This window comes from Erinaceus europaeus, chromosome X (assembly GCF_950295315.1).
Source record: "Erinaceus europaeus chromosome X, mEriEur2.1, whole genome shotgun sequence".
Classification (NCBI taxonomy): domain Eukaryota; kingdom Metazoa; phylum Chordata; class Mammalia; order Eulipotyphla; family Erinaceidae; genus Erinaceus; species Erinaceus europaeus.
Genome location: NC_080185.1, coordinates 1,201,264 through 1,223,598, shown reverse-complemented (window position 1 = coordinate 1,223,598; position 22,335 = coordinate 1,201,264). Strand labels below are relative to the sequence as shown.

At 60.9% G+C, this 22,335-nt stretch overlaps 3 protein-coding genes across 4 annotated transcripts; all 3 read right to left on the bottom strand.

Annotated features, from left to right (window-relative positions):
- Nucleotides 1–6,182: 6,182 nt before the first annotated feature.
- Nucleotides 6,183–7,153, bottom strand: UBL4A (ubiquitin like 4A). Its single transcript, XM_060182615.1, has 4 exons — nucleotides 6,973–7,153; nucleotides 6,778–6,883; nucleotides 6,449–6,654; nucleotides 6,183–6,362 (listed from the first exon to the last, which is right to left on the bottom strand). Exons 1-4 carry the CDS (start codon nucleotides 7,018–7,020, stop codon nucleotides 6,252–6,254), a joined length of 471 nt encoding a protein of 156 aa, XP_060038598.1. The 5' UTR covers nucleotides 7,021–7,153; the 3' UTR covers nucleotides 6,183–6,251.
- Nucleotides 7,154–7,627: 474 nt separating this feature from the next.
- Nucleotides 7,628–11,241, bottom strand: SLC10A3 (solute carrier family 10 member 3). Its single transcript, XM_060183192.1, has 2 exons — nucleotides 10,551–11,241; nucleotides 7,628–9,365 (listed from the first exon to the last, which is right to left on the bottom strand). Exons 1-2 carry the CDS (start codon nucleotides 10,650–10,652, stop codon nucleotides 7,863–7,865), a joined length of 1,605 nt encoding a protein of 534 aa, XP_060039175.1. The 5' UTR covers nucleotides 10,653–11,241; the 3' UTR covers nucleotides 7,628–7,862.
- A 3,974-nt stretch (nucleotides 11,242–15,215) lies between these two features.
- On the bottom strand, nucleotides 15,216–19,876 carry FAM3A (FAM3 metabolism regulating signaling molecule A). 2 transcript variants are annotated; one of them, XM_007538300.3, is made up of 9 exons: nucleotides 19,743–19,876; nucleotides 18,762–18,875; nucleotides 18,304–18,327; nucleotides 16,641–16,764; nucleotides 16,462–16,520; nucleotides 16,133–16,183; nucleotides 15,870–15,954; nucleotides 15,673–15,799; nucleotides 15,216–15,533 (listed from the first exon to the last, which is right to left on the bottom strand). In XM_007538300.3, exons 1-9 carry the CDS (start codon nucleotides 19,753–19,755, stop codon nucleotides 15,438–15,440), a joined length of 693 nt encoding a protein of 230 aa, XP_007538362.1. In that variant the 5' UTR covers nucleotides 19,756–19,876; the 3' UTR covers nucleotides 15,216–15,437. The 2 variants fall into 2 exon arrangements, with proteins under 2 accessions (XP_007538362.1, XP_060038597.1); XM_060182614.1 differs by lacking the exons at nucleotides 15,216–15,533; nucleotides 15,673–15,799; nucleotides 15,870–15,954; ... (1 more) ...; nucleotides 16,462–16,520; nucleotides 16,641–16,764 and having other exon boundaries at nucleotides 16,788–18,327.
- Between the last annotated feature and the right edge of the window lie 2,459 nt (nucleotides 19,877–22,335).

Here is a 22,335-nt window from a genome sequence, read left to right as displayed (position 1 = left end):
CCCTGGAAGATGATGGCAGAGGAGGACCTAGTGGGTGTTGTATTGTTATGTGGAAAACTGAAAAATGTTATGCATGTACAAACTATTGTATTTACTGTTGACTGTAAAACATTAATCCCCCAATATAGAAATTCAAAAATAAATAAATAATTTTTTTAGAGATTTTATTTATTTATTCATGAAGATAGAAGGAGAGAGAGAGAGAAAGAACCAGACATCACTCTGGTACATGTGCTGCCAGGGACTGAACTCAGAACCTCATGCTTGAGAATCCAACGCTTCATCCACTGCACCACCTCCTGGACCACAAAATAAAATATTTTTTAAAATTCATGGGTTCTCTAAAGAATATAGGAGGAGAGAAAGAAAGACCTCCCTCTGGCACATGTGCTGCTGCGGACTGAAGTTGGGAGCTCACACTTGACAGCACGTCGCATGCGTTACCCAGCGCACCACCTCCGGGACCTCTAGAGCACGCATGTTCTTATACCCTAGGGCCTGGGGTCCCTTCGAACAGGGAGGAAGTTTCACAAGTGGTCAAGCAGTGCTGCAGGTAGGTCATATTCATGATTGAAAAGGTTTGGGGCCAAGAGAAAATAACAGTGGTTTACGCAACAGACTTTCCTGCCCAAGGCTCTGAGGTTCCAGCTTCAACCCCGGCACCACCAGCAGCCAGAGTTCAGCTGCTTTCCAGTTAAAAACATTAAAAAATGGGAAGGTCCCAGGTTCCATTGCTAGCACCACCATAAGCCGGAGCTGAGCAGTGCTCTGGCAATAACAGAAGTGAACAATGAAAAGGAGTGCTTATAGAGTAAATAAACAAAAATGAAATGGAGGGGCTAGGTAGCGGCACACTGGGCTGAGCACAGGTCACCATGTACAAGGACCCAGGTTCAAGCCCCTGGTCCTCACCTGCAGGATGGAATCTTCACAAGCAGTGAGCAGTGTTCAGGTGTCTCTCTTCCTCTCTATCTCCCCTGCCCCTCTCAATGTTTCTGTCCTACTGAATAAAAATAATTTTTTGTTGAATGTAAAACATTAATTCCCCAATAAAACAATAAAATAAAATAATGATTATTTTTTAAAAAGATGAATTTGTTAGTGAGAGAACCAGAGTATCACTGTGGCACATCGGATCAAAATCAGGATCTCCTGCTAGAGACCCAATGTTTTATCCACTTTGCCTTCTGGAGTTGTCATCACCATCATCACTGTCTTTCTTTCTTTCCTTTTTTAAAAAAATTTATTCCCTTTTGTTGCCCTTGTTGTTTTATTGTTGTAGTTATTATTGTAGTCATTGTTGGATAGCACAGAGAGAAATGGAAAGAGGAGGGGGAGACAGAGAGGGGGAGAGAAAGATAGACACCTGCAGACCTGCTTCACCGCCTGTGAAGCGACTCCCCTGCAGGTGGGGAGCCGGGGCTCCAACTGGGATCCTTACGCCGGTCCTTGTGCTTTGAACTACGTGCGCTTAACCTGCTGTGCAAATTCACTCTCTCTCTCTCTCCCTTCCTTTCTTTCTTTTAATATGATTGTTTTTTTTTTTCCCTTTGGAGTAGGGGGTAGATAGTATAATGGTTATGCAAACAGACTCTCATGCCTAAGGCTCCAAAGTCCCAGGTTCAGTCCCCCATACCACAAGCCAGAGCTCAACAGTGCTCCGATAAAAAAAAAAATCCTTTAAAAATATTTTTAATTTATTACTGGATAGAGACAGAGAGAGACTGAATAAGAGAGGGAGACATAGAGAGAGAAAGAGACAGAGAGAAACCTTAAACCCAGCTTCACTCTTCATGAAGGTGAGGACCAGAGGCTTGAGACTGGGACCTTGCATGCTGTGATGTGTGCACTTAGCCAGGCGCGCCACCACCTGGCCCTATTGTTGTCTTTTTCTTCTTCGTCCTCCTCCTTCTTTGCCACCAGGTTTATAACTGGCTCAGTGCCTGCCTGACTCCTTTTATTTTTTATTTTATTTTGTTTATTTATTGGATAGAGACAGAGAGAAATTGAGTGGAGAATGGGAGAAAAAGAGACATCTTTGGGTGAGAGGGGGTAGATAGCATAATGGTTATGCCAAGAGAGTATCATGCCTGAGGCTCCAATGTTCCAGGTTCAATGCCCCGCACCAACGTAAGCCAGAGCTGAGCAGGGCTACGGTAAAAACAAGCAAGCAAGCAAACAGACAGACAAAAAGCACCTACAGCCCCGCTTTACCACTCGGGAAACGTCCCACCTGCATGTGGGCAGTGGGGGCTTGAACCTGGGTCCTGAGCATGCTAGGGTGTGCATTTAAACAGATGTGCCACTGCGTAGCTCCATGACTCCCTTTTTATTTTATTATTATCTGCTTCTTTTTCTGACAGAAAGAAACGGAGAGGGAGAGAAAGACTCGGGAAGCTAGGGCCTCGAACCTGTGTCCTTGCTCATGATGACAGGTGCTCTGCTGAGCGAGCCACAAACAGGCCTGTCACTCTTCTTTTTCTTTTATTTGATAGGACAGAGATAAACTGAGAGGAGAGGAGAGATACAGAAGGAAAGAGAGTCACAGGCAGCACTACTTCACCACTCATAAAGCTTCCCTTCTGCAGGTGGGGCCTCGGGACTTGAACTCAGGTCCTCCCTTATGGTAACGTGTGTGCTCTACCAGGTCCTCTGTCCCTTTATTGCTTGTTAATGAAACAGTATCAAGCACAAACCTCCTTCCCAGTGTGTAAAGTAATTTCATGAGAATGAAAAAAGGAATGTGCAAAGTTCCTTATTTGCAGTCGAGACAGGAAGCTACTCACAAGGGAAGCATGCCTCTCACTTGGGATTACTCAGATTGGCTTAGACACCTTCTTGGAGTGTTTTTAAAGGAAATAAGTGTGGGGCTACATAGCATTACGGTTATAAAAAGACTCTCATGCCTGTGCCTCCAAAGTCCTAGGTTTAATCCCTGCACCACCATAAGCCAGGGCTGACAGTGCTCTGGTAAGCTAACAGAAGAGAGGGGGTCGGGTGGCAGCGCAGCGGGTTAAGCACACATGGCGTGAAGCACAAGGACCGGCATAAGGATCCTGATTCGAGCCCCCAGCTCCCCACCTGCAGGGGAGTCGCTTCACAGGTGGTGAAGCAGGTCTGCAAGTGTCTGTCCTTCTCTCCCCCCCTCTGTCTTCCCCTCCTCTCTCCATTTCTCTCTGTCCTATCCAACAACAGCATCTGGCAACAACAATAACTACAACAATAAAAAACAAAGGCAACAAAAGGGAAAATAAATAAAATTTTTAAAAAGATAAAAAATGAAAACAGAAGAGATAACTTTTTAATTTTTTAAAAAAATTATTATTTTCCCTTGTCTTGCCTTTTTGTTTTATTGTTGTTGTCATTGTTAGATTTTTTAATTATTGTTGTAATTATTGTTTTTATTGATGTCATCGTGGTTGGCTAGGACAGAGAGAAATGGAGAGAGGAGGGGAAGACAGAGAGGGGGAGAGAAAGACAGACACCTGCAGACCTACCTCACTGCTTGTGAAGCGACTCCCCTGCAGGTGGGAAGCCAGGGGCTTGAACTGGGATTCCAATGATATCCAATATTACACACACACACACACACACACACACACCTACCAGGGTTATTGCTGGGCTCGCTTCCAGCACTACAGATCCACTGCTCCTGGCAGCCTTTTTTTTTCTTTTCTCTTTTATTGGATAGGACAGAAATTAAGAAGGGGGAGTCGGGCAGTAGCATAGTGGGTTAAGCGCAGGTGGCGCTAAACACATGGACCGACTAAGGATCCTGGTTCGAGCCCCCGGCTCCCCACCTGCAGGGGAGTCGCTTCACAGGCGGTGAAGCAGGTCTGCAGGTGTCTGTCTTTCTCTCCCCCTCTCTGTCTTCCCCTCCTCTCTCCGTTTCTCTCTGTCCTATCCAACAATGACAACATCAATAACAACAACAATAACTACAACAATAATAAAAAGGGCAACAAAATGGGAAATAAATAAAAACTATTTTAAAAAAAGAAATTAAGAAGAGGGGAGACAGAGAGGGACAGAGACACAGGGACATTTGAAGACCTGCTTCACCACTCATGAAATGTCTCCACTGCAGGTGGGGTGCAGGGGCTCAAACCCAGGTCCGTAACCAGATGCACCACCACCTGGTCGCGCCCCAAGATAATTTTAAGGGTGGAGATAAATAGTGGAATGGTTCTGCAAAGAGACTCTCATGCCTGAGGCTCCCAAGTCCCAGGTTCAATTCCCTGTACCACTGTAAACCAGAATTGAGCAGTGCTCCAGTAAAAAAATAAAATAAATAAATGGGACCAGACAGTAGCACAGTGGATTAAGCACACATGGCACAAAGTGCAAGGACTGGCATAAGGATCCCGGTTTGAGCCCCCAGCTCCCCACCTGCAGGGGGTCGCTTCACAAGTGGTGAAGCAGGTCTGCAGGTGTCTGTCTTGCTCTCCCCCTGTCGATCTCTCTCTGTCCTATCCAGTAACAAGAAAATAACAAGGGTAACAAAATGGAAAAAATGGCCTCCAGGAGCAGTGGATCCCTACTGCAGGCACCGAGCGAGCCCCAGCAGTAACCCTGGAGGGAAAAAAAACAATGTTTCTTTAAAAAAGGGAGAAGGGGTGTGGTCCGGGAGGTGGCACAGTGGCTAAGGCACTAGACTCTCAAGCATGAGGTCCTGAATTCCATCCCTGGCAGCACATGTACCAGAGTGATGGCTGGTTATTTCTCTCCTCCTAGCTTTCTCATGAATAAATATTCTTTAAAAAAAAGGGAGAAGGGGCCTGAGGACAGAGGCCTGAGCCCCCCCCCCAGAGTCAGGGGTGTGTGTGGGAGAACCAAAAGGGAGTCAGGGAAGGAGCAAGTGGTGATGGGGAAGAAACACTGGGGACTGAGGGGTCCCTGCCCCCCCAGGCGGGCGGATGGCAAAGGCCCCAGGAGTGGGAGGCCAACTCATGGGGGGTGGGCAGGTGCCTGGCCTAGCTCAGCACAGCCCCCCTGGACCTGTGAGGACCCCGCCTTCCTGTGGCTCGTCGTGCCGGTGTGTGCCAGAATGTTTCCGCCTCCCTCCGTGAGGCGATAGCCCTAGGCTTCTCCATCAGGCCGCCTGGCCCTGCACCCTATGACCTAGGGAGCATGCTGTGGGTCGTAGGGCCCCACAGCCGGCAGCAGACAGCTCGGCGCAACATACCCCTTCCCCGGGTGGGTCACTGGCAGGGGTGCTGAGACCACCCCCAGACTCTGCGCCATCACGCCCCCTTTGCTGATGGCTGGGGTCCCCGGCCGAGCCTCCTGGTTCTGTGGTCTTCACTGCCCCAGTCTCAGCATGGCCCTGCTTATTGCCCAGCAGTGTCTTCTCGCCCCACAGTGGCTCCTTGTGGGCCCCCAGCCCCGCCAACCCCGCTCCTGCTCCGGGACATCCGACCAGGTCCCCTGCTCACCAGGGCCCGGCACACTCCCCGGTCTGGCGACTGGAGGAGGGACAAGAATGTCTGTTTGCAGCGGCTGGGAGGAGAGCGCACTAGGGATGGGAAGGGTCAGAGGGTGCGATCTGGGACAAAGGGGACAGGATGCGGGGGCGAGAAAGCGGCGCTGTGCCTGAGGGACCCTCCGCTGTGTGCATCTGGCCCCTGGCCTCACCGCACCCGCCCTGTGCGTGAGCCGCTCACGGGAAGCGCAGGCGGGGCAGAGTCGACACGTCAGCACGCGGCCCGGCCCGGCTCACCGGCGAAGGGCCCTGGGCCCTGCCGCCTGGCCGCGGGGACAGCGGACTGGAAGCCCCCGGGCGGCTCCGGCACGGTGTCAGCACGTTCGCCCTGGGGCCAGGGCTACGCCGTCGCCTGCCTCACAGCCGTCCCGCCATCCCCGAGGGTCAGGCAGGACACGGGAGGCGAGCCGGCGGTGACCCGCGAGCTGGGCCCTCGTTCCCGTGGCGCACACTGGTGTCACCGCACGGCCGAGACCTGCCGGGGCGGGTGGCGGGCCTCCTCTCGGCAGGCGGAAAGGCTCGGCCGCGCCGCACCGCACCGGAGGCCAAAGCCCACCCCCGGGCACCCTCAGGTCCTCCCGCCAAGAGGATCCGCCGCGTCGCCCGCCCCCGGTGTGGAGCCAGGCGGCCACCGCACAGGAAGCCGGGCGAGGGCCGGGCAGCGGCGGCGGCGGCGGCGACGACGACCACGAGCCGAGGCGCCAGCGAGCACACGTTTAATGCCACACGTGCCGGCGGCCGGGGGGCTCCTCCCCGCACCCCGCGCATCCTATTTGGGGAAGCCCTTCTCCACAGTCTCGGTCGCTTCGGGGTGCAGGAAGCGACTGGCCAAGCGCTCGATGTCGTCCAGCGTCAGGCGGCTCAGGGACCTCTCGTAGTCCTGAGGAGAGAAGACCGGGCGCCTGAGGGCCGGGCAGGGCCGGGCCGGGCCGGGTAGGGCAGGGCCGGGCCTCGCCGCCTCCTCACCCTCTGCAGCTGCTCCAGGACTCGGCCGGCGTCCGCGGCGCCGAAGTGGCGGGCCAGGACCTTGGAGACCAGCTGCCAGGCGGCCGGCGGGCTCTCGGGCGGCCTCCGCGCGCCGTCGTCTTCCCGGGGCGCCTTCTCCGGCGGCTTGACCACTAGGTTGAGCTTGGAGTCGGGCCCCACGCTGTAATCGGAAAGTCTCTTCCCATCTGCCGAGAGATCCGCGGGGCTCGTGGGGCAGCGGGGTCCCCGGCTTCCAGGGCGGGGCACTGTCACCCGGAGGGCGCGGCCGCCTCCCCCACGGCCCGCCCCGACCCCCGGGCGCCCGTTACCGGCCAGGGCCTTGCCCTTGAACAGCAGCCGCTGCCGGCGCACGGGCACGTTCAGCCTCTCGGCGACCAGGAGCTTGAGCGAGGACACCGGCTCGTCCTCCGACACCTGGCCGAGGGGTGGCAGCCGGGCCTCAGCTTCCCGGCTGTGGGGCCCGCCCGCCCGCCCGCCCGCCAGCCCGCCCGGCCGCCCGGTACCTGCAGGCTGCACTCGCGGCCCTGGAGCGCCTTCACGGTGAGCTGCATGGCGGCGGCGGCGCGGCGTGCCCTCCGCGCTCGCCCGGCCCAACCGACCCCCGCCGTGCGCCGCCGCCCCGGGCGCGCGCCGGAACCGCCCGCCGCCGCCGCCGGAAGGGGCGCGCTCGACGCTCGGCTCCGCTCGACTTGACGCCCCGCAGCCCCGCGCGCCCAGTTCGTCCCGCCCCCGCCCCGCCCCGCCCCCGGGGAGGAGTCTCCGGGGTCCCGCCCGGAGGGCGCCCCCATCCCCACCAGGGGGAAGGAGCGCTTCTTGCCCCGACCCGACTGAGAGGCCGTGGGGGCCCGGCCAGGCCGCCTCCATCCGGGAGCGAGGGCTGGGGCGTCGGCGGCCCCCCAAGCCTGCCGCGGCCTCCGGCTCGAGCAGCCTGCGCTCCGACTGGAAGGACGGCGAAGGGATGGAGGGAGGGACGGAGGGAGGGAGGGACGGAGGGAGGGAGGGAGGGCGCGCGAGCCGGGCCTGGTGAGCAGGGGTCAGGCCACCGTGTCAGCAGCAGGGGTCAAGTACTGCGGCCCCCGCCCAGAGCCGGTCCTCAGCCCCCACCACGCCCTTCCCAGCCTGCCTCCGCCCCGCCACCAGACCAGAAGAGACACCGTTTGCTTCTCTCTTTTATTCACACACTTTCTGGGCGGGGCCCACCTGCCTGAGACTGCTCGCCCTCTTTGGCACTGGAAGCTGGAGAATACAAAAGAAGTAAAAAAAAAAAAAAAAAAAAGCAAAAACAATAGTAAGTTTGGGTTTTTCTGAGTGCATAGTGCATGAGAACTAAAGGCCTGTCGGTACACCTGAGCAGTGGGGGCTGTGGTGGGGGCGGGCACGGGAGAGCGTGCCCTCAGGAGACTGGGCACAGGCTGGTATAGATAGAGTGGCCCACCACCCAGGCCAGCATCCCCGAGGTGCCACTCAGCGCCACAATGAAGGGCGCCTGGGAGGCGTAGTCAGCCTGAAGGCGGCAGAGGGACAGCTGCAGCACGGCCAAGGCCAGCAGGCTGTTCTGCACCCCCACCTCCATGCTGATGGTCCGCCGCTGCGCCACGGGCAGCTTCAGGCACACGGCCAGGCAGTAGCCCACCAGCAGGCCGACCGGGGGCACCGTGAGACCCACCAGCACAATGGGCAGCTGGACGCCCACCAGGATGAAGACACCCATGCGGTAGGCCAGGAGGAGGCCGCCCAGGAGCAGCAGGAAGCTGAAGGGCTTGATGACCTGCAGCAGCAGCTGTGAGAGCCGGGGCAGCGTGCACCTGATGGCCACGCCGGCTGCCGTGGGCACGGCGATGAACAGCAGGGTCCCCAGGATCTTGGAAATGGGCACGTGCAGCGTTTCGTGGATGCTGAGCAGGTAGCTGTAGACAGTGGAAGACAGAGGCAGCAAGCCGGTGGCCGCCACCGTGGAGATGAAGGTCATGGAGATGGCCAGGGTGACGTCGCCACCCAAGAGGAGGCTGAAGAGGTAGCTGCCCCCGCCGCCAGGCGAGGAGCAGGTGATGATGAGGCCCAGGGCCAGGGCCTGGGGCAGCGCGAAGACCTTGGCCATCAGGTAGGCATAGAAGGGCATGACTAGGAACTGGCCCAGCAGGCCCAGCAGCACGGGCTGCGGGCTTTGCAGGAGCCCCTTCAAGACCTGCAGCTCCACCTTGCAGCCGAAGGAGCACTTGTTGATAAAGATGAGGGGCAGCAGCAGGTAGAGGACTGGGTTCTCGGAGAAATGCAGCAGGCCCACGCCCAGGGAGGTGGGGGGCTCTTCGCTGGGTGCCACCTTGATGCAGAAATCACGCCGCTCCTCGATCAGCGAGGGCGGAGCCGCACGGGGATCCAGAAGCTGGATGTGGAGCGGGGCGAGCCCCGGCAGGCCCGAGCGGATGCTCACCACGAAGCCTTCCCCTCCGCCCCAGCTCATGGCACTCACGTTCCGCACCGTCAGCACCTCCGTGTCCAGGGAGCTGACCCTCAGCGTGGGGCCGGGCCCCGTCCTATTGCTCTGTCCTGGGTAGCGGCTGGAGATCACAATGACGCCCTGGCTCTTCTCGGGGAACTCAAACTGCCTCACGGAGCCGTCGCCGATGCTCAGGTAGGAGCCCCCCGCCAGTGGCACAGGGTAGCCTGCTGCCAAGCTGAGGTTGGCACTGCCTGTTCCCTGGATGCCCCGCGGCAGGCTGGTGAGCAGCAGAGCAGCCAGGAGCCACCTCGGAGAGCTGCCCGCACCTTTCCCTAACAGCATGGTGCCTCCTGAAGGGCAGTGGGCCTGGGCCTGCTGGGGGCTCTGAGCTGCCCTGAGAAGGGCCCATGAGTGGGGCCTGACCCACCACTGCTGTCCTGGATGGCAGAGCGACTCCTGAGGAGAGAAGGGATACAGAGAGCTTGGAGCCCAGGGACAGGGGGAGCTAGAAGCCCAGTGCTGGGGGGCTAAGCAGTGTCCCCGCCTAGCGGGGACCAAGGAAGTGCCCTGACTGGGGAATAGCTGGGACTGCTAGAGCACCGGACTTTCATGCCTGAGGCTCCTGCTTTGATTCCAGGCACTGTGTGTCCTGGAGTGATGCTCTGGCCTGCCCCTCTCTCTGTCCCTCTCTGTCTCACTCCCTCCTTCCTCCTGTCTCATATGAATTCTCTATGTGCAACAAATACAGTGAGTCTCTCGCCAGCAGGGATAGCAGCTCAAGTGTAGCTGATCTGACTTCATGCCGGAGGTTCCTGGTTCGTCTCTTTGCTCCCTGCCTCATGTGGAACTATTTCCTGTGTCAGAAATAAAAACAAGCGGGGCTAGGTAGTGCGCACCTGGTTGAGCGCGACCCCCTGACCCCACCTGCAGGGGGAAAGCTTTGCAAGGGGTGAAACAAGTGCTGCTGGGCCTCTCCTTCTCTAGCACCCCCTTTTCCTGCCTATTTCTGGCTGTCTCTATCCAACAAGTAGGTGAAGATAATGAAAAGTAAAAAGAAAAAGAAAGAAACACAAGTGGTCCGGGGGATGGTACAGTGGATAAAGCACTGGACTCTCAAGCATGAGATCTTGAGTTCAGTCCCTGGCAGCACATGTGCCGGAGTGATGCCTGCTTCTTTCTCATTAATGAATTTTTAAAAAAGAAAAATAAAGCTTTCAAAGAGAAAGACAATGCCTAGAGGTGGTCCCTGGGTGCCATTCAGTGTGCCCCCACCAGCAGTGCTGCCTTGCCCAGAGGGGAGTTCAGTTTGCCACACCCAGCCGACACCGTGCCGGGTGCAGATGCCCCGATAGCAAGGGAGTCAGGAGAGCCACCCCCAATCTGGTCACTACTCCCTATTCCCCACTAACTTTAAGAGCAGTGACAGTTGGGCATCGAACCCCCCAGGATGAAAACACAGGGCACGCAGGGAGGAGCCTGGCCACAGCAAAGAGTGCCGAGCGTGCCAGGACAGAGGCCGGCCGTCAGGGGCCAGGTGTCAGTGTGGGGGTGACGCGTGTCCAGAAAGCAGCCAGCAAAGTGGCATGGGCGGCGGTAACCGTGGGGCTGAAGGCCCCAGGGGCAGCTTCCTGCCTCTCCTACCTTGTGGTTGAGGTGACACGGGGGTCCTGCTGGACAGCGGGCCCCGGGTCCCCTGGGGGGGTGTCGGGAGTGGCAGCGGGAGGGGGTCAGGTAGGGCCCCATTTCGCCCGAGAATCTCTCCTCCCTCGACGCTCCCGCTCCCCGGGCGGCTCCCGACTCGCAGCTCCTGGGGCTGCTCGGCACATGTGGGCGCGCGCCCACGTGTACCCCAGTGTCTAGGGTGGGAGGGGCGGTGCTGGAAGTGGGGCAGGCGGCGGCCAGGGTCCCATGTGTCGGCACAGTCGCCCGGGGCTCCTGCTGCTGGCTCCGGGCCACTTCCCTGAAGACCCGCGTCCGGCCGGGCGTCCCCGCACTGACGCGGGCGAGGCTGGAGCTCACGGGGAGTGTGGGCGGTAGGGCGGAGGCAGTGCGGGCTTGGGGGCTGTCCCGGCCGCGGGTCACCTGTGCGGCGCGTCCCCAGCAGCGGGTCGGGTCTGGCGGCCTCCGCGCGCCCCTCGCCCCGTGTGCGGGCCAGTCACCCCGGCCTCCTACCAGCAGCTGCGGGATCGCGCTGGGCGACGCCTGCGGAGCGGCCGGAGGCCCCGGCAGTCGCTGTGGGCGGGGGCCTCTCCCCTACGCGGGGCCAGGCCAGGCCAGGCCGTGCGGGGTGACCCCGGCGCCCGCCCCAGGACGGCGCCCTCCGCGCCCGCCTTCCCTCGGGAGCCGCGCGCTAGCCCCAGTCAGCCCCGCCCCGCCGCCCGGGCCCAGCCCCAGCCCCTCACCTATCGGCTGGGCGTTCCTGCCGGAAGTGACGCGTGGGCAGCGGAGCGCGGGCGGCCAGCTTCCGGCCAGGGCTGGGGGCGCGGCGCGGCGGGGCGGGGCGGGGCGGGGCGGGGCGGGGCGCGGCTCTTCGGGCCTCAGGCGGCGACCCCGGGGCTCTCGGTGGCCTCGCAGCCCGCCCCCGTTCCCCCGCCCCCCGCCCCCCGTTGGCGCTCTCCGGGGGCCCGTCCGCCTCTCAGAACTACTTGGCCGCCAGCAGGTCCCGAGGAGCCGACGGCATCAGGCTGGGCAGAGGGGCGGCGAGGACGCAGGGACGATACGATGCCAGAAGACGGGCTCGGGCAGCGTCCAGGGCTTCGGAGGTCCCCGGACGGACGCTGCCACGGCCCGGGGGTCAGCCCGCCGGCGGGTCGCTCGGGTCCGGCTGAGCTGGCCAAGTTGCAGGCACCTGGCAAGGGAGCTGCACGGGCAGCCATTAGCATGTCCAGAATGGGGTGTGCGGCACCTCGGCTCGATGTTTCAGGTGGACGTGCCTCCACAGAGCCCCGGCGAAGTGCACTTGAATGCGCTTCTTTGGTCGTCCCAGGGCCTTCGTTGCTCCAAGCGAAATGCTTCAGCTGGCGAGAGACACCATAGGACCGGTCCCCCCCGACGGTGGAGCTGGGGCTTGGAGCTGGGCGAAGGCTGGCAGAGCGAGCACGGTCTCAAGGGAGCCTCTTGCCAGCCCCAGCCCAACTTCAGTGCGGTTTTCTCTATGAAACATGCCATCACCCCACCTCCCACCTGCAAGGAGAATGCTTCACGAGTGCTGAAGCAGGTCTGCCTGTCTCCCCTTCCCTCTGGATTTCTCTGTCTATCCAATGTACATATATTTAGAAATAGAATTATAGCTGGATGCATTCAGGGGATAGCATAGTGGTTCTGCAAGACCGTCATGTCTGTGGTAGCTAAGTCCCATGTTTAATTACCAGCCCCACCGTAACCAGAGCTGAGCAGTTCTCTGGTAAAAAGAAAAAGAGGGAATATAGCAAGCTGGGAGGAGGAGGGACACAGTGGCTAAAGCACTGGACTCAAGCATAGGGTCCTGACTTGGATCCCTGGCATCACGTGTGCACGTGTGCCGGAGAGATGCACACGTGTTTTTCCCTCCTGTCTCTCATCAACAAGTAAACTTAAGGGGCCCATGCTGTAGCTTCTCAAGTTCAGGTTGATGGGCACATGGCAGGAAGCGCATGCTCGAGTTGTCTCTTGGTGTCAGACCCCTCTGAGGCCTGAGCTCCAGATTATTTGTTGCCCAAAGGAGCAGTGTGCCACAGGCCGTCTGTGTGCACGGCTTCTCCAAGGTGGACGGCACTCAGTGTGTGCAGTGTCTGCATCGGCCCTCTTAGGTGGAGCCGGGATGTCCTGGTGAAGGGCACTGGGCATGGTGTCGGTAGCATTGAAGAGTGGAGGCAGGGTCAGGAGGTAGCTTCTTGGCTTGTGGACCTACGTTCGAGTCCCTACACCATATGCAGGCACCACACAGCGTAGGTGCTTGTGGTGTCTCCTGGCTCACCATCTTGAAAAGAAGTGCTGGAGGGGTAGTGCAGGCTCAAAGCCCTGTGTGGCGAAAACTCGATCAGCTGAATGGACAAGGTCTGGCGTCAGTGGGAGTCAGGCCACCCGACCGCCCGAACAGCAGGTAGAGCAGGTCAGGGTCAGGGTGCGGGGGATGGGTCAGCAGACAGCCGGAAGGGAAACCTTGAAGTCACAGCCTCGATGGAGGACACCTGTGCAGCGCCAGCGCCGCTATTATATTATTATGATTATTATTCCCCTGCTCAGCTTTGGATGATGGTGGTGCTGGATGTTGAACCTGGGGCCTCAAGAGCCTCAGGCAGGAAAGGCTTTTGCAGGTCCATCACCCCGTCTCTTCAGCCTGACACCTGTACCCCAGCGGACTGAGAAAGGGAGCCGGTGGTCAAGGCCAGCAGAGTTTACTCAGAAGGCTGGTCCCCGGGAGTCGGGCTGTAGCGCAGCGGGTTAAGCGCATGCGGCGCAAAGCGCAAGGACAGGTGTAAGGATCCCGGTTCTAGCCCTGGCTCCCCACCTGCAGGGGAGTCGCTTCCCAGGCGGTGAAGCAGGCCTGCAGGTGTCTGTCTTTCTCTCCTCCCCTCTGTCTTCCCCTCCTCTCTCCATTTCTCTCTGTCCTATCCAACAATGACATCAATAACAACAATAATAACCACAACAATAAAAAAAAAACAAGGGCAACAAAAGGGAATAAATAAAAAAAAATTAAAAAAAAGAAGGCTGGTCCCCCAGACCACTGGAGAGCCGGGACACACTGCTAGGGTGTCCGGCACGAGTGTGAGGGAATTTGCTGGCCTTTTCTGTGGGAACGAGGGCAGCTGAACTCCAGCCAAGAGAATGGCATTGGTTCAGGGGCTACTCCTTAGCCTACAGGAGGAGGGAGTGTTCTGCCAATCGCTCAGCTGAGAAGTAGCTCCAGAATAGCCTGACCAGGACTGGGGATGGGACGCCTGCCAGCAGGCTTAGTAGCAGAGTCACAGTGACCTGGGAGGGTGTGCCAGCGCAGACTGCCGGGCTGCAGTGCGCCCACCGGCACTAAGCCACTGCACCCCACTGCTTCGTCTCTTTTTTTATTACTGTGAACCAGAGGCAGAGAGAACCCAGTGTCACCCCGGCACACATGATGCTGGGACAGGGCTCAGGACCTCGCATTTCTGAGTCAAGAACTCCAGCCACACCGAGCCACCTCCCAGGCCAGCCTCTCGTCTCTTTGGGGAGACTGCTCTGAGTCCACAGGGCTGCCTGTGGGCCGGGTACATGCCCCAGTGTGGCCCATGGGGACTTTGCAGCCTGGGCCTGCAGTTAGCTCGGTGTGAGAAGCACGAGCGAGCTGGAGCCCTTCCGTGCCAGGCGGCCGGCATTTCTCAAACCCAGACAGACTGTCCAGCAGCAGCGGGGAGCCCTGTGCCAGCTGTGGGCTTTGAGAACTGTGTCAGCAGAGCTGGGGACGCAGGGCCTTTGGCTTTTTCTGTTCTGTGCTGCCACACGTTGCAAAACTAAAGCCTGTTGGGAGGTGCAGAGTTAAGCACATGACCCTGGTGTGGTTGGGTGCTGAATTCTAGGGTGAGCAGCTCACAGGCAAGCACCTAAGCCTCCATGGCCCCAGGCTGGCAGCCATTTCCGGGGCATACCTTTTCGGGGGTGGGGGGCTCTGCGCCATGCCACCTCCAGAGTGCTAGGGGTCAGGAGGCCGGCCTTCCCACAAGCCTATATTTCTGTCCAGGGCATCGGGGCTGCCTTCTCTCCTTGGGGCCCCCAGCTACTTCTGGGCCTCAGCTGTGCTGCCAAGCCAAACTCCTGGGAGTTTCTCATGGGTTCCCACTGCCGCCTGGATAAAGGCCAGGCCATCTTGCGCAGGCCTGCTGTCAGAAGCAAGCCGTGAGAGCTGGGAGACACGCTGCTCGGAGGAGGCAGGACGAGGCCGCTGGTGGGTCCCTAGAGACTTGTGCAGGGCGCGGGGGCACCAGGGAGCTTTCTGCGGTGCCACAGGGCACGCTCATTTCTTGCAGGCCTCTGGGTGGCCACTACGCTCCTGGCCTGTAGCACCCCTTGGCCTCAGCCTGGCCGCTGGTGGCAGGTACCCTGGAGACAAAGGGCACGCTGAGGCTGCAGGAGCACGTCACTGGGCCCCAGGCTGTGCCCCTTATGCCACTGAGTGCACCTCAGGCCATGGATACCACAGATTTATTCAGCAGTCATTTAGCAGGTGGGTTGCCACGCAAGTGTACTAGGGCCTGTGGCTGGGCCACCTCACTTGCCTGGTGCCTGCGGCCCCTGGCCACGGACCTGCTGGCAGGTGCTCAGCAGAGCCTCTGGGTGTGGTGGAAGCAGGGCCTCCTGGGAAGACGCCCTCAGCAGGGCGGTGAGTCGTGCTGGACCCGGGCCTCCCGGATCTTGCCCTAACCTGCAGGGCAGTGGCTGCCGGCCCGGGGATGCTTGGAGACCGGGGTGCCAGGGTAAGCAGTCTGTGAAGGAGGACTCGGGGCTGCTCCGTGCCCGCTCACCACCTCAGGGCCCCACGCTCAGTCCTGTGCTGTGGTGGCCTGAGCTGCCGTCTTAGCCGGCCGTGCTCCTCCTGGGGATACAGCCCTCCATCTCCAGCGCCTCGGGCCAGCCCTCGTACTTGTTGGTGTGCTTGCTGTTCTTCACGTGCTGTGGGGGCACAAGCAGCGCGGGGGCTGACGCCTCTGACCCTGTGGGGGCCTGCCCTGATGCTCCCTTCACCGGCTCGGAGCACTGAGCCTGGCCACTGAAAAGACCCCCAGATGGCAAGGGGCCAGCCCCCACATACCTGCTCGAAGGGGCTCTTATTGTGCACACCCTTGGCCCCCACAAACACCCAGCTGTCCCGGAAGGCGAGATCCTTGACGTTCTTGCTACCCAGATCACTGAAGAGCTTCCTGGTCTCCTCATTCATCCTGCCATACAGAGCAAGGGGTGAGGTGGCGCCTTCGGGGGCCAGGCCGTGGCTGGCTAACCCTCACTTACTTGGTGGCCGGGTCATCGTAGGAGGCCACGAACACCAGGGTGCCTTCGTGTAGCGGCCGGATGAACTTCAGTAGATCGTTGACATCTGCAGGCAGACAGGCCTATGCCCAACCCAACGCCCTCTTCTGCCGCCCCGTCCTCCCTCATGTGGACAGAGAGGCGGAGAGAGCACAGCCGAGTTGCCCCCCCCCCCCGCCGTGGGCCTCCCCTGTGGTGCCAGGCGAGGCGTGGCCGCCAGCCTCCTGCCCCACACGAGCACTCACCTCCGGCCCACATGTCGAAGGTGCGGGCCTCGATGAGCTCCCCGCTGACCCCTGGGGAGAGCAGAGTGGGCTGGCTGGGCAGGTGGCACCCACCTGTCTCCCTGTGCCAGACTCAGGTGCGGCTCAACGAGGCTGCTAGGCTTCTGCTGCTCTGAGACCCTCCCGGAGCTCCCCACAGAGCGCCCTCTAGCTCCCCAGCGAGAGTTCTCCTTTCTTTCTCCTTGATCGGGTCGCTTCTTCCTGCTGTCACAGACCCCTCCCAGGTCCACTGGGGAGCCCATGGATGGCTGCGTGTCACAGCCCGAGCTCTGCCCTGGCCTGGGACTCACCATTCACCAGTGCGATGTTCAGTCCCCGGCCCACGTTGTCCTTGACGCTGCTCATAAGCCTAGCAGGGGACAAAGCCCTGGACTGGCACGTGTGCGTGACTCTCGGGGGCAGGCCCTGTGGCCGCGCAGACCCAGGCCAGCTCTGCCTGTCCGCCCCCCGCTTCACCCCAGGGGCTCACATCTTGTCCTCGAGGCAGATCTTGGGTCCAATGACATTGGCGGCTCCACTGACCATGCGGAAGGCCAGGTGCTCCTCAGGACACGGCTGGGGCAGGCCACACTTGTACTTTCTGGCCCGTGGCTCTGGGTAGGGACAGCAAGTGTGACCCATGGCCCCGGGGGAGGCAGGACCCAGCCCATAGGGAGGGGTGAGTGGCCACAGGGAGGGGGCAGGGGTGGGGACATGGCTCAAACCAAGGCCAGGGATACTGCCATAGATACCATCCTCCCACTGGGGCTGACCGCAGTGCCAGGACACGGGAGCCCCAGGGATGCCGCTGTTCCTCTGGCAGCAGACAAGGGAAGAGGTGATAGGACTGGCTTGGGAGAAAGCAGCTAGAGGCACAGGGCAGGAGCAGCCAGAAGGATGCTCCCAAGTCCTGCAGGGCTGGCGGGATGCCGGAAGAGCCTGTCACAGACTAACTTGTGTCACACCCCCCCCCCAGAGGTCAGCTGCAGCCCCGCCCCACTTCCCTGCACCTCAGGCTGGAAACCGGCCTTTGGTGATAGGACTGGTTAAGATAAACTCAGCCTGGGTCGGGGGCCCTAAGTCCACCGGTGGATGAGGACAGACACGGGAAGTCACCATGGAGACCCGGCAGCAGTGGAAGGGCATGGCCACAGTGGGCCTCTGGGGGAATGCGGTCCCGGGACGCAAGGCCCAGCTTTCACTGGGGCCGGAGACAGCCCCAGACTCGAGGATGCTGGGTGTGCCGAGCAGCCTCCCCGCCCACTGAAGACATAGAGAGATGCAGAGGGGACGCCTCACAGCACTGCTGTCCATTCACAGAGCCCCCCACGGTGCCAGGGGTCAGGCCCACACAAGGCACCTGCTCTGCCTGCCGGCCACCCCCACCGGCCGCTAGGCTTGACACCGCTAACTCCCACGGTGGGGAATTTTGACGGCTGCTGTTTAAGCCCTCCCGTTGGTGGCCCTTCTGGGTGGCTGCCACAGGACAGAGACAGATGGCCGCAGGAAGTAGGGTGCTGAGCTCGCCAGCCACTGCCAGGGGAGAGTGAGGGCTGGGTGGAGGTCAGCAGTTCGAGGCAGGAGTGTGGCAGGGAACGGTCTTCCGGAGAATACCGACAGCTTGGAACAGACAGAACATGCCAGAACTGCGACTCCTACGGGGGCTCGTGGGGAGGCCTCCACGCAGCAGACACGAGGGCAGCTGTGCAGCTCTGGCGTGTGGGAAGCAGCACTTCTGACACTCCCCAGCCAGACTGAGAGGGAGAGCAGTGTGGGAAGCAGAGATGCCACAGTGCGGCGGGTCCACTGCCTGTGAAATGCCCTGCTGCAGGTGCTCCCGTGTGGTGCAGGGACTTGAACCTGAGTCCTTGAGCATCGGGACACGTGTGCCCTCCTGGGCAGGCCGGGGAGGGACAGTGCAACAGCACAGCCATGCAGAGTGCTGGCTCTGGAGGCAGCGTGGGCCGGGGGTAAGCCTCTCTCCTCCATTATGGGGGCGACCACCCCAGGCCCAGACGATGGAGCCTCGGGCCCCAATTCCTCCCTCTGGGGACAGAAATAGCGCCCTTCTGCCTGTTGCTGAGCATTCTGGAAGCAGGGGTGTGCTTGCTGGGCATGAGGAACGGGCAGCTCTGGTGGGCTGGGAGCCTTACCTGCAGTCACTGAGTTCTCCGGGCCTGTGGGCAGAGTCGCTTCTGTGAGTGTGGAGGTGTCCCGGGCCCAAGCAGGCAGGCTGCTCTGCGCCCCAGGGTCCAGGGGCGCGGCCAGGTGGCCGGGCACTTCCTGCCCAAGGCTGAGCACTACCCTCAGGCATGGCATGCCTGCCACCTGGGACATGCAGTGCCAGAGTCCAGTTGGGAACCCTCCCCCCACTCCCTGCCCTCATCTGGGCTGCAGCCTCCAGGGGACTCCCACCCCCCACTTTGGGAGGGCCTTTCCTTGCCCGAGGAGCCGGTGGGAGGTGAGCAGTGAGGGAACTGACAGCAGTCAGAAGGGGTCTGTCTAGGACAGACAGACACCTCCCTGGCCCGGTACCACTGTCCCAGTACCACTTATGTGGTGCCACCCGCCCAGTTGCCCCGGCAGCGGCAAGCAGGAGCCCCCCACTCACTGGCGAAGAGCTGCTGCAGGTGGAGGAAGCCGGGGCTGGGCCCTCCCAGGAGGATGCTGAGGAGAACCCAGGTGAGGCCCACGGTGCCGAGCAGGACCACGATGCGCAGGGGACCTGGGGCAGTGCACACAAGGCAGAAGCCCGCTCGCTCAGAAGCTCGCCCCTGCATGTTCCCCTTTGCTCCCCCCGTCAGGGCACAAGTCCCCAGAGGGCCTGAGCGCGGTCCTTTCTGGAGGCCCCTGGGAGGCACAAGAAGGAAACCACGATGCCCACCCCCAGGCTCTCAGCCGGCTCCACCCTGGCAGGGGTGCAGGGCGTGCAGGAAAGCCCTGGTCCGGGGCCTCCAGCTTTCTGCCTCGGAGCCAGCCCAGAGGGACACCCAGACACCCACCGACTCTGCCCCCCATGGCCCCCAGTCTGAGGCCCTTCAAGGTCTTGGGCACCTGTCTCCCCTTCTCTCCTCTCCTCTCCTCTCCTCTCCTCCCCTCCCCTCCCCTCCCCTACCCCAGAGCAGCTGGTAGCCATGCTGCCCATGACCTTCAGCCCGGGTCACCTCCCTGGGCTGCTTCACGCCCTTCCGGTCTTGGCCCTGAGCTTGTGGCCGTGTCGGGGGCTGCCTAGGCCCTGCTGCTAGGAAGGTGGTCCAGTAGGGCCACACGCTGCCTACCCACTCTGCCCCAGCAGCTGCCTCCTCCCTTTCTCCAAGACCACGCCCCTCTCGTTCCTCCCTAGACTCGGTCACAGTTCTTTCCAACAGCCGGTCATCAGAGCTGGAGCAGCGGAGTGTGGCGTCCTCACCTCCCATCTGGGGAATGGAGGCCCCCGGAGGTGAAAAGAGGTTCCGGGCCAGGGCACGCGTGCTGGTGCAGAGCCCTCCGCTTGCATAGAAAAGCACCCCAGGGGCCCACCGGGCTCCTCGCGACACGGAGCTGTGGCCCCTGGGCTCCCACTTCCCTCTCACCCACGGTGGAAGCCACCCACCTGCCAACCTCATGTCCACGTCTGCTGCTGCGTGGGGGCCGCTGGCAGGTGCCTGCCTGGGGACCGTGCGCCCTGGGGCGGCCGAGCAGAAGAGCGGGCTTGGGCGGCGGTCAGGGCCGAGCTGCCGGGGCGGCGGGCGGGCCACCGAACTGTGGCCCGGTCACCTGCCGGGCCGGCTCCTCCGGAACGCCGAGAGGAAGCCTGCCGGGACAGGCGGGGCCTCGGGCATCCGTCGGCTCTCGCGCGCCCACTGGCGCCTCCTTGGCTGTGAGCGAAAGCGCCTCTGCACCGGGGGCTCCGCGACCGGGCCCTGCTCCGGGGCGGGCCGAGGGCCGCCCGGCGGAGGAGGTGCGGGGGACGGCCTTTCGGCTAGTAGGCAGGCCTGACAGCGGCACCGAACTGCCGGGCCAGCCGGGCAATGGCGTCGAGGGCGGAGCCACAGCCCGCCCTCCGCCGGGTCTCGGACCAGATCCCAGGGGAGGCTTGAGCCCCGTCCCCGCCCGCCCGGGCCCCGCCCCCGCCCGCCCGGGCCCCGCCCAGGAAGTCTTGCTCGGCGCGCGCGCAAGGCCCTAATCGGGTGCCGCCTGAGCCTCTTAGGAGTCGGTGGGCAGAGACACAGGCTGGGCTTCCGCGGCCTTTGAGGGGCATGGCCATCTCGCACAGCCCACAGTGCTCCCTCATTCTGGACTGGCAGCTGTCATCTGTACGGCCTGGGCAGGGCCCTTTGGGCTTGGTCACGAAGCCTGGGGTTACAGATTACTGTGAGCGGGAGCCAAACTCTTGGATGTTTTTGCTGCTAAGCCTGGGGGAGGCTCGTGGGACTTGGTAGAGGAAGCACACTGTCAGCTGGGCTTGGTGGCTCTTGGAGGGCGTTTTGACACGTCTTGTAGAGCGCACGCCTTTTAGAAACATTGCTTAGCGAGTCCCCCTGAGCGTTTAGGGCACAGCCACCACCCTCAGTGGCAGCCCAGACTGCTGGGATCCACTTCCAGGTTTCCTGCTTCCCCTGGGGACAGAGGGGATCACACTGGCTTGTCACAGGCCCTCATGACCATGCCCCCGTGCAGGCAGATAATTTCTCCTCCAGCCTCCTGGGCTGAGCCCCAATGTGACATGCAGAGCTGGAGTGCCAGTCAGCTGCTATCTCTGGGCCCTCATTCATGCCCCAGAGGTGACAGCAACTGTCTTCACCTAGGATCTATTGCCTTATCCTACATTAGGCAAGCGAGTTTCAGGTGACAGTAGGCCTTCACTTGAGATCTCTGCCAAGGTCTGCGCAACCATTATGCCATACATATGCATGCATATACATTTTCCAACCAGTGAACTGCTTAGCCCTGGCTTATGGTGGTGCAGGGAAGTGAACCAGGGAACCTCAAGCATGAGAGCCTGTTTGCATAACCATTATGCTATTACCCCCGCCCCATTCATCAGCTCTGCAGGCCCCTGCCTGCTCAGTCACCCAGAGCTGAGGGGACTGCTGCATGTCCCCACCCAGGAACTCCTCCTAGACTGGACAGCTGACTGTCCCCATCACGGCCCTCATCTGTTTCAGCCACAAACAGTGTGGCACCCCGAGCAGAAGCCTTGGGTGACCGTCATCCCCTGGGCCCACCTGTCTGTCATTGTGGTCACCGTGGAAGTTGTCTCACTCCTGTCACTGCTTGTGCCACTGAAGGCTGGGGCCAGAAGGAACCGGGGCTCCCCTCCACTCTGAAGACCCCCATGGTGCGGGAAGCAAGTTCACATGGTGGACCGCCTTGTGGTCTGTGGGGCTCAGAGCTCAAGGACCCTGGGGCGACAGGAAGGGCTCCTGGGCTTTGTGCTTTCCCCATCCCTCCTGCTCAGCCTTTTGCTGCCAGCCTTGAGACTGTGGGGATTGGAAGGCTCCTTCCCGAGCACACAGGCACTTGGCGCCATCTGCTGGTAGCAGGGCAGGTGCAGCTGCTGCAGCACAGGGCCACCTGCAGGCCTCAACTCTTGCCCCTTTGTGAGGGGCCCCTCTGGCTGAAGTCCTGGTCCACTCCTGCACACGGGACGGTCCTCTGAGAGTGGGAGGCCCATGTCCTTCCTTCTCTGTTCAGCCAGGTCTCTGTGGCCCACAAGGGCGTCCCTCTCCTAGTCACAGAAACTGGAGGATGGGCACACGCCCATGGTGACGCTGCGGCTGGAGCCTCAGCCTCGCGCTGTCCTCACTAAGGCAATGCCCACTGCTTGGTCACTTTGGGCTTGTGCCCCGACCACCGGGGTGAGACAAGACGGCGGGGGTGGGAGAATCTGTGTGCACTTGGTCATAGCGGCCTCCTGAGTGGGCCCTTACTCCACACGACGTGTCCCCACAAAGGGCCGTGGGGGCCTTTCACCCAGCCCCTGTGCCAATTCGTCATGGCGGCCACGGGGAACGCAGCTGCTGCCAACGTGGGACCTCAGAAGCCGCACACGGCGTGCTGCATGTCGGCCCCTGCCCTTGGCATCTGCTGCCACTCCTGTCTTGGGGCGGAAAACGCAGCAGCCTGTCCCCATGGCCCAGCGACCGGGACCCTGATGTGAACGTGCTGGTCCCGAGCCCCTGGAACCACAAAGAACAAGGCAC

What these genes read in the sequence shown, in the direction of transcription:
- UBL4A (XM_060182615.1), bottom strand. Translation starts at nt 7,020, where the DNA reads ATGCAGCTCACCGTGAAGGCGCTCCAGGGCCGCGAGTGCAGCCTGCAG. An exon ending in CAAGGGCAAGGCCCTGGCCG is followed by an intron (nt 6,655 to 6,777) that starts GTAACGGGCGCC and finishes ATCTCTCGGCAG; the next exon opens with ATGGGAAGAGACTTTCCGAT. An exon ending in TCCTGGAGCAGCTGCAGAGG is followed by an intron (nt 6,363 to 6,448) that starts GTGAGGAGGCGG and finishes TTCTCTCCTCAG; the next exon opens with GACTACGAGAGGTCCCTGAG.
- FAM3A (XM_060182614.1), bottom strand. An exon ending in CCTGCAGCAGCTCTTCGCCA is followed by an intron (nt 18,328 to 18,761) that starts GTGAGTGGGGGG and finishes CTCTGCCCACAG; the next exon opens with GCCCGGAGAACTCAGTGACT.
- SLC10A3 (XM_060183192.1), bottom strand. Translation starts at nt 10,652, where the DNA reads ATGGGGCCCTACCTGACCCCCTCCCGCTGCCACTCCCGACACCCCCCC. An exon ending in CGTGTCACCTCAACCACAAG is followed by an intron (nt 9,366 to 10,550) that starts GTAGGAGAGGCA and finishes TTCTCTCCTCAG; the next exon opens with GAGTCGCTCTGCCATCCAGG.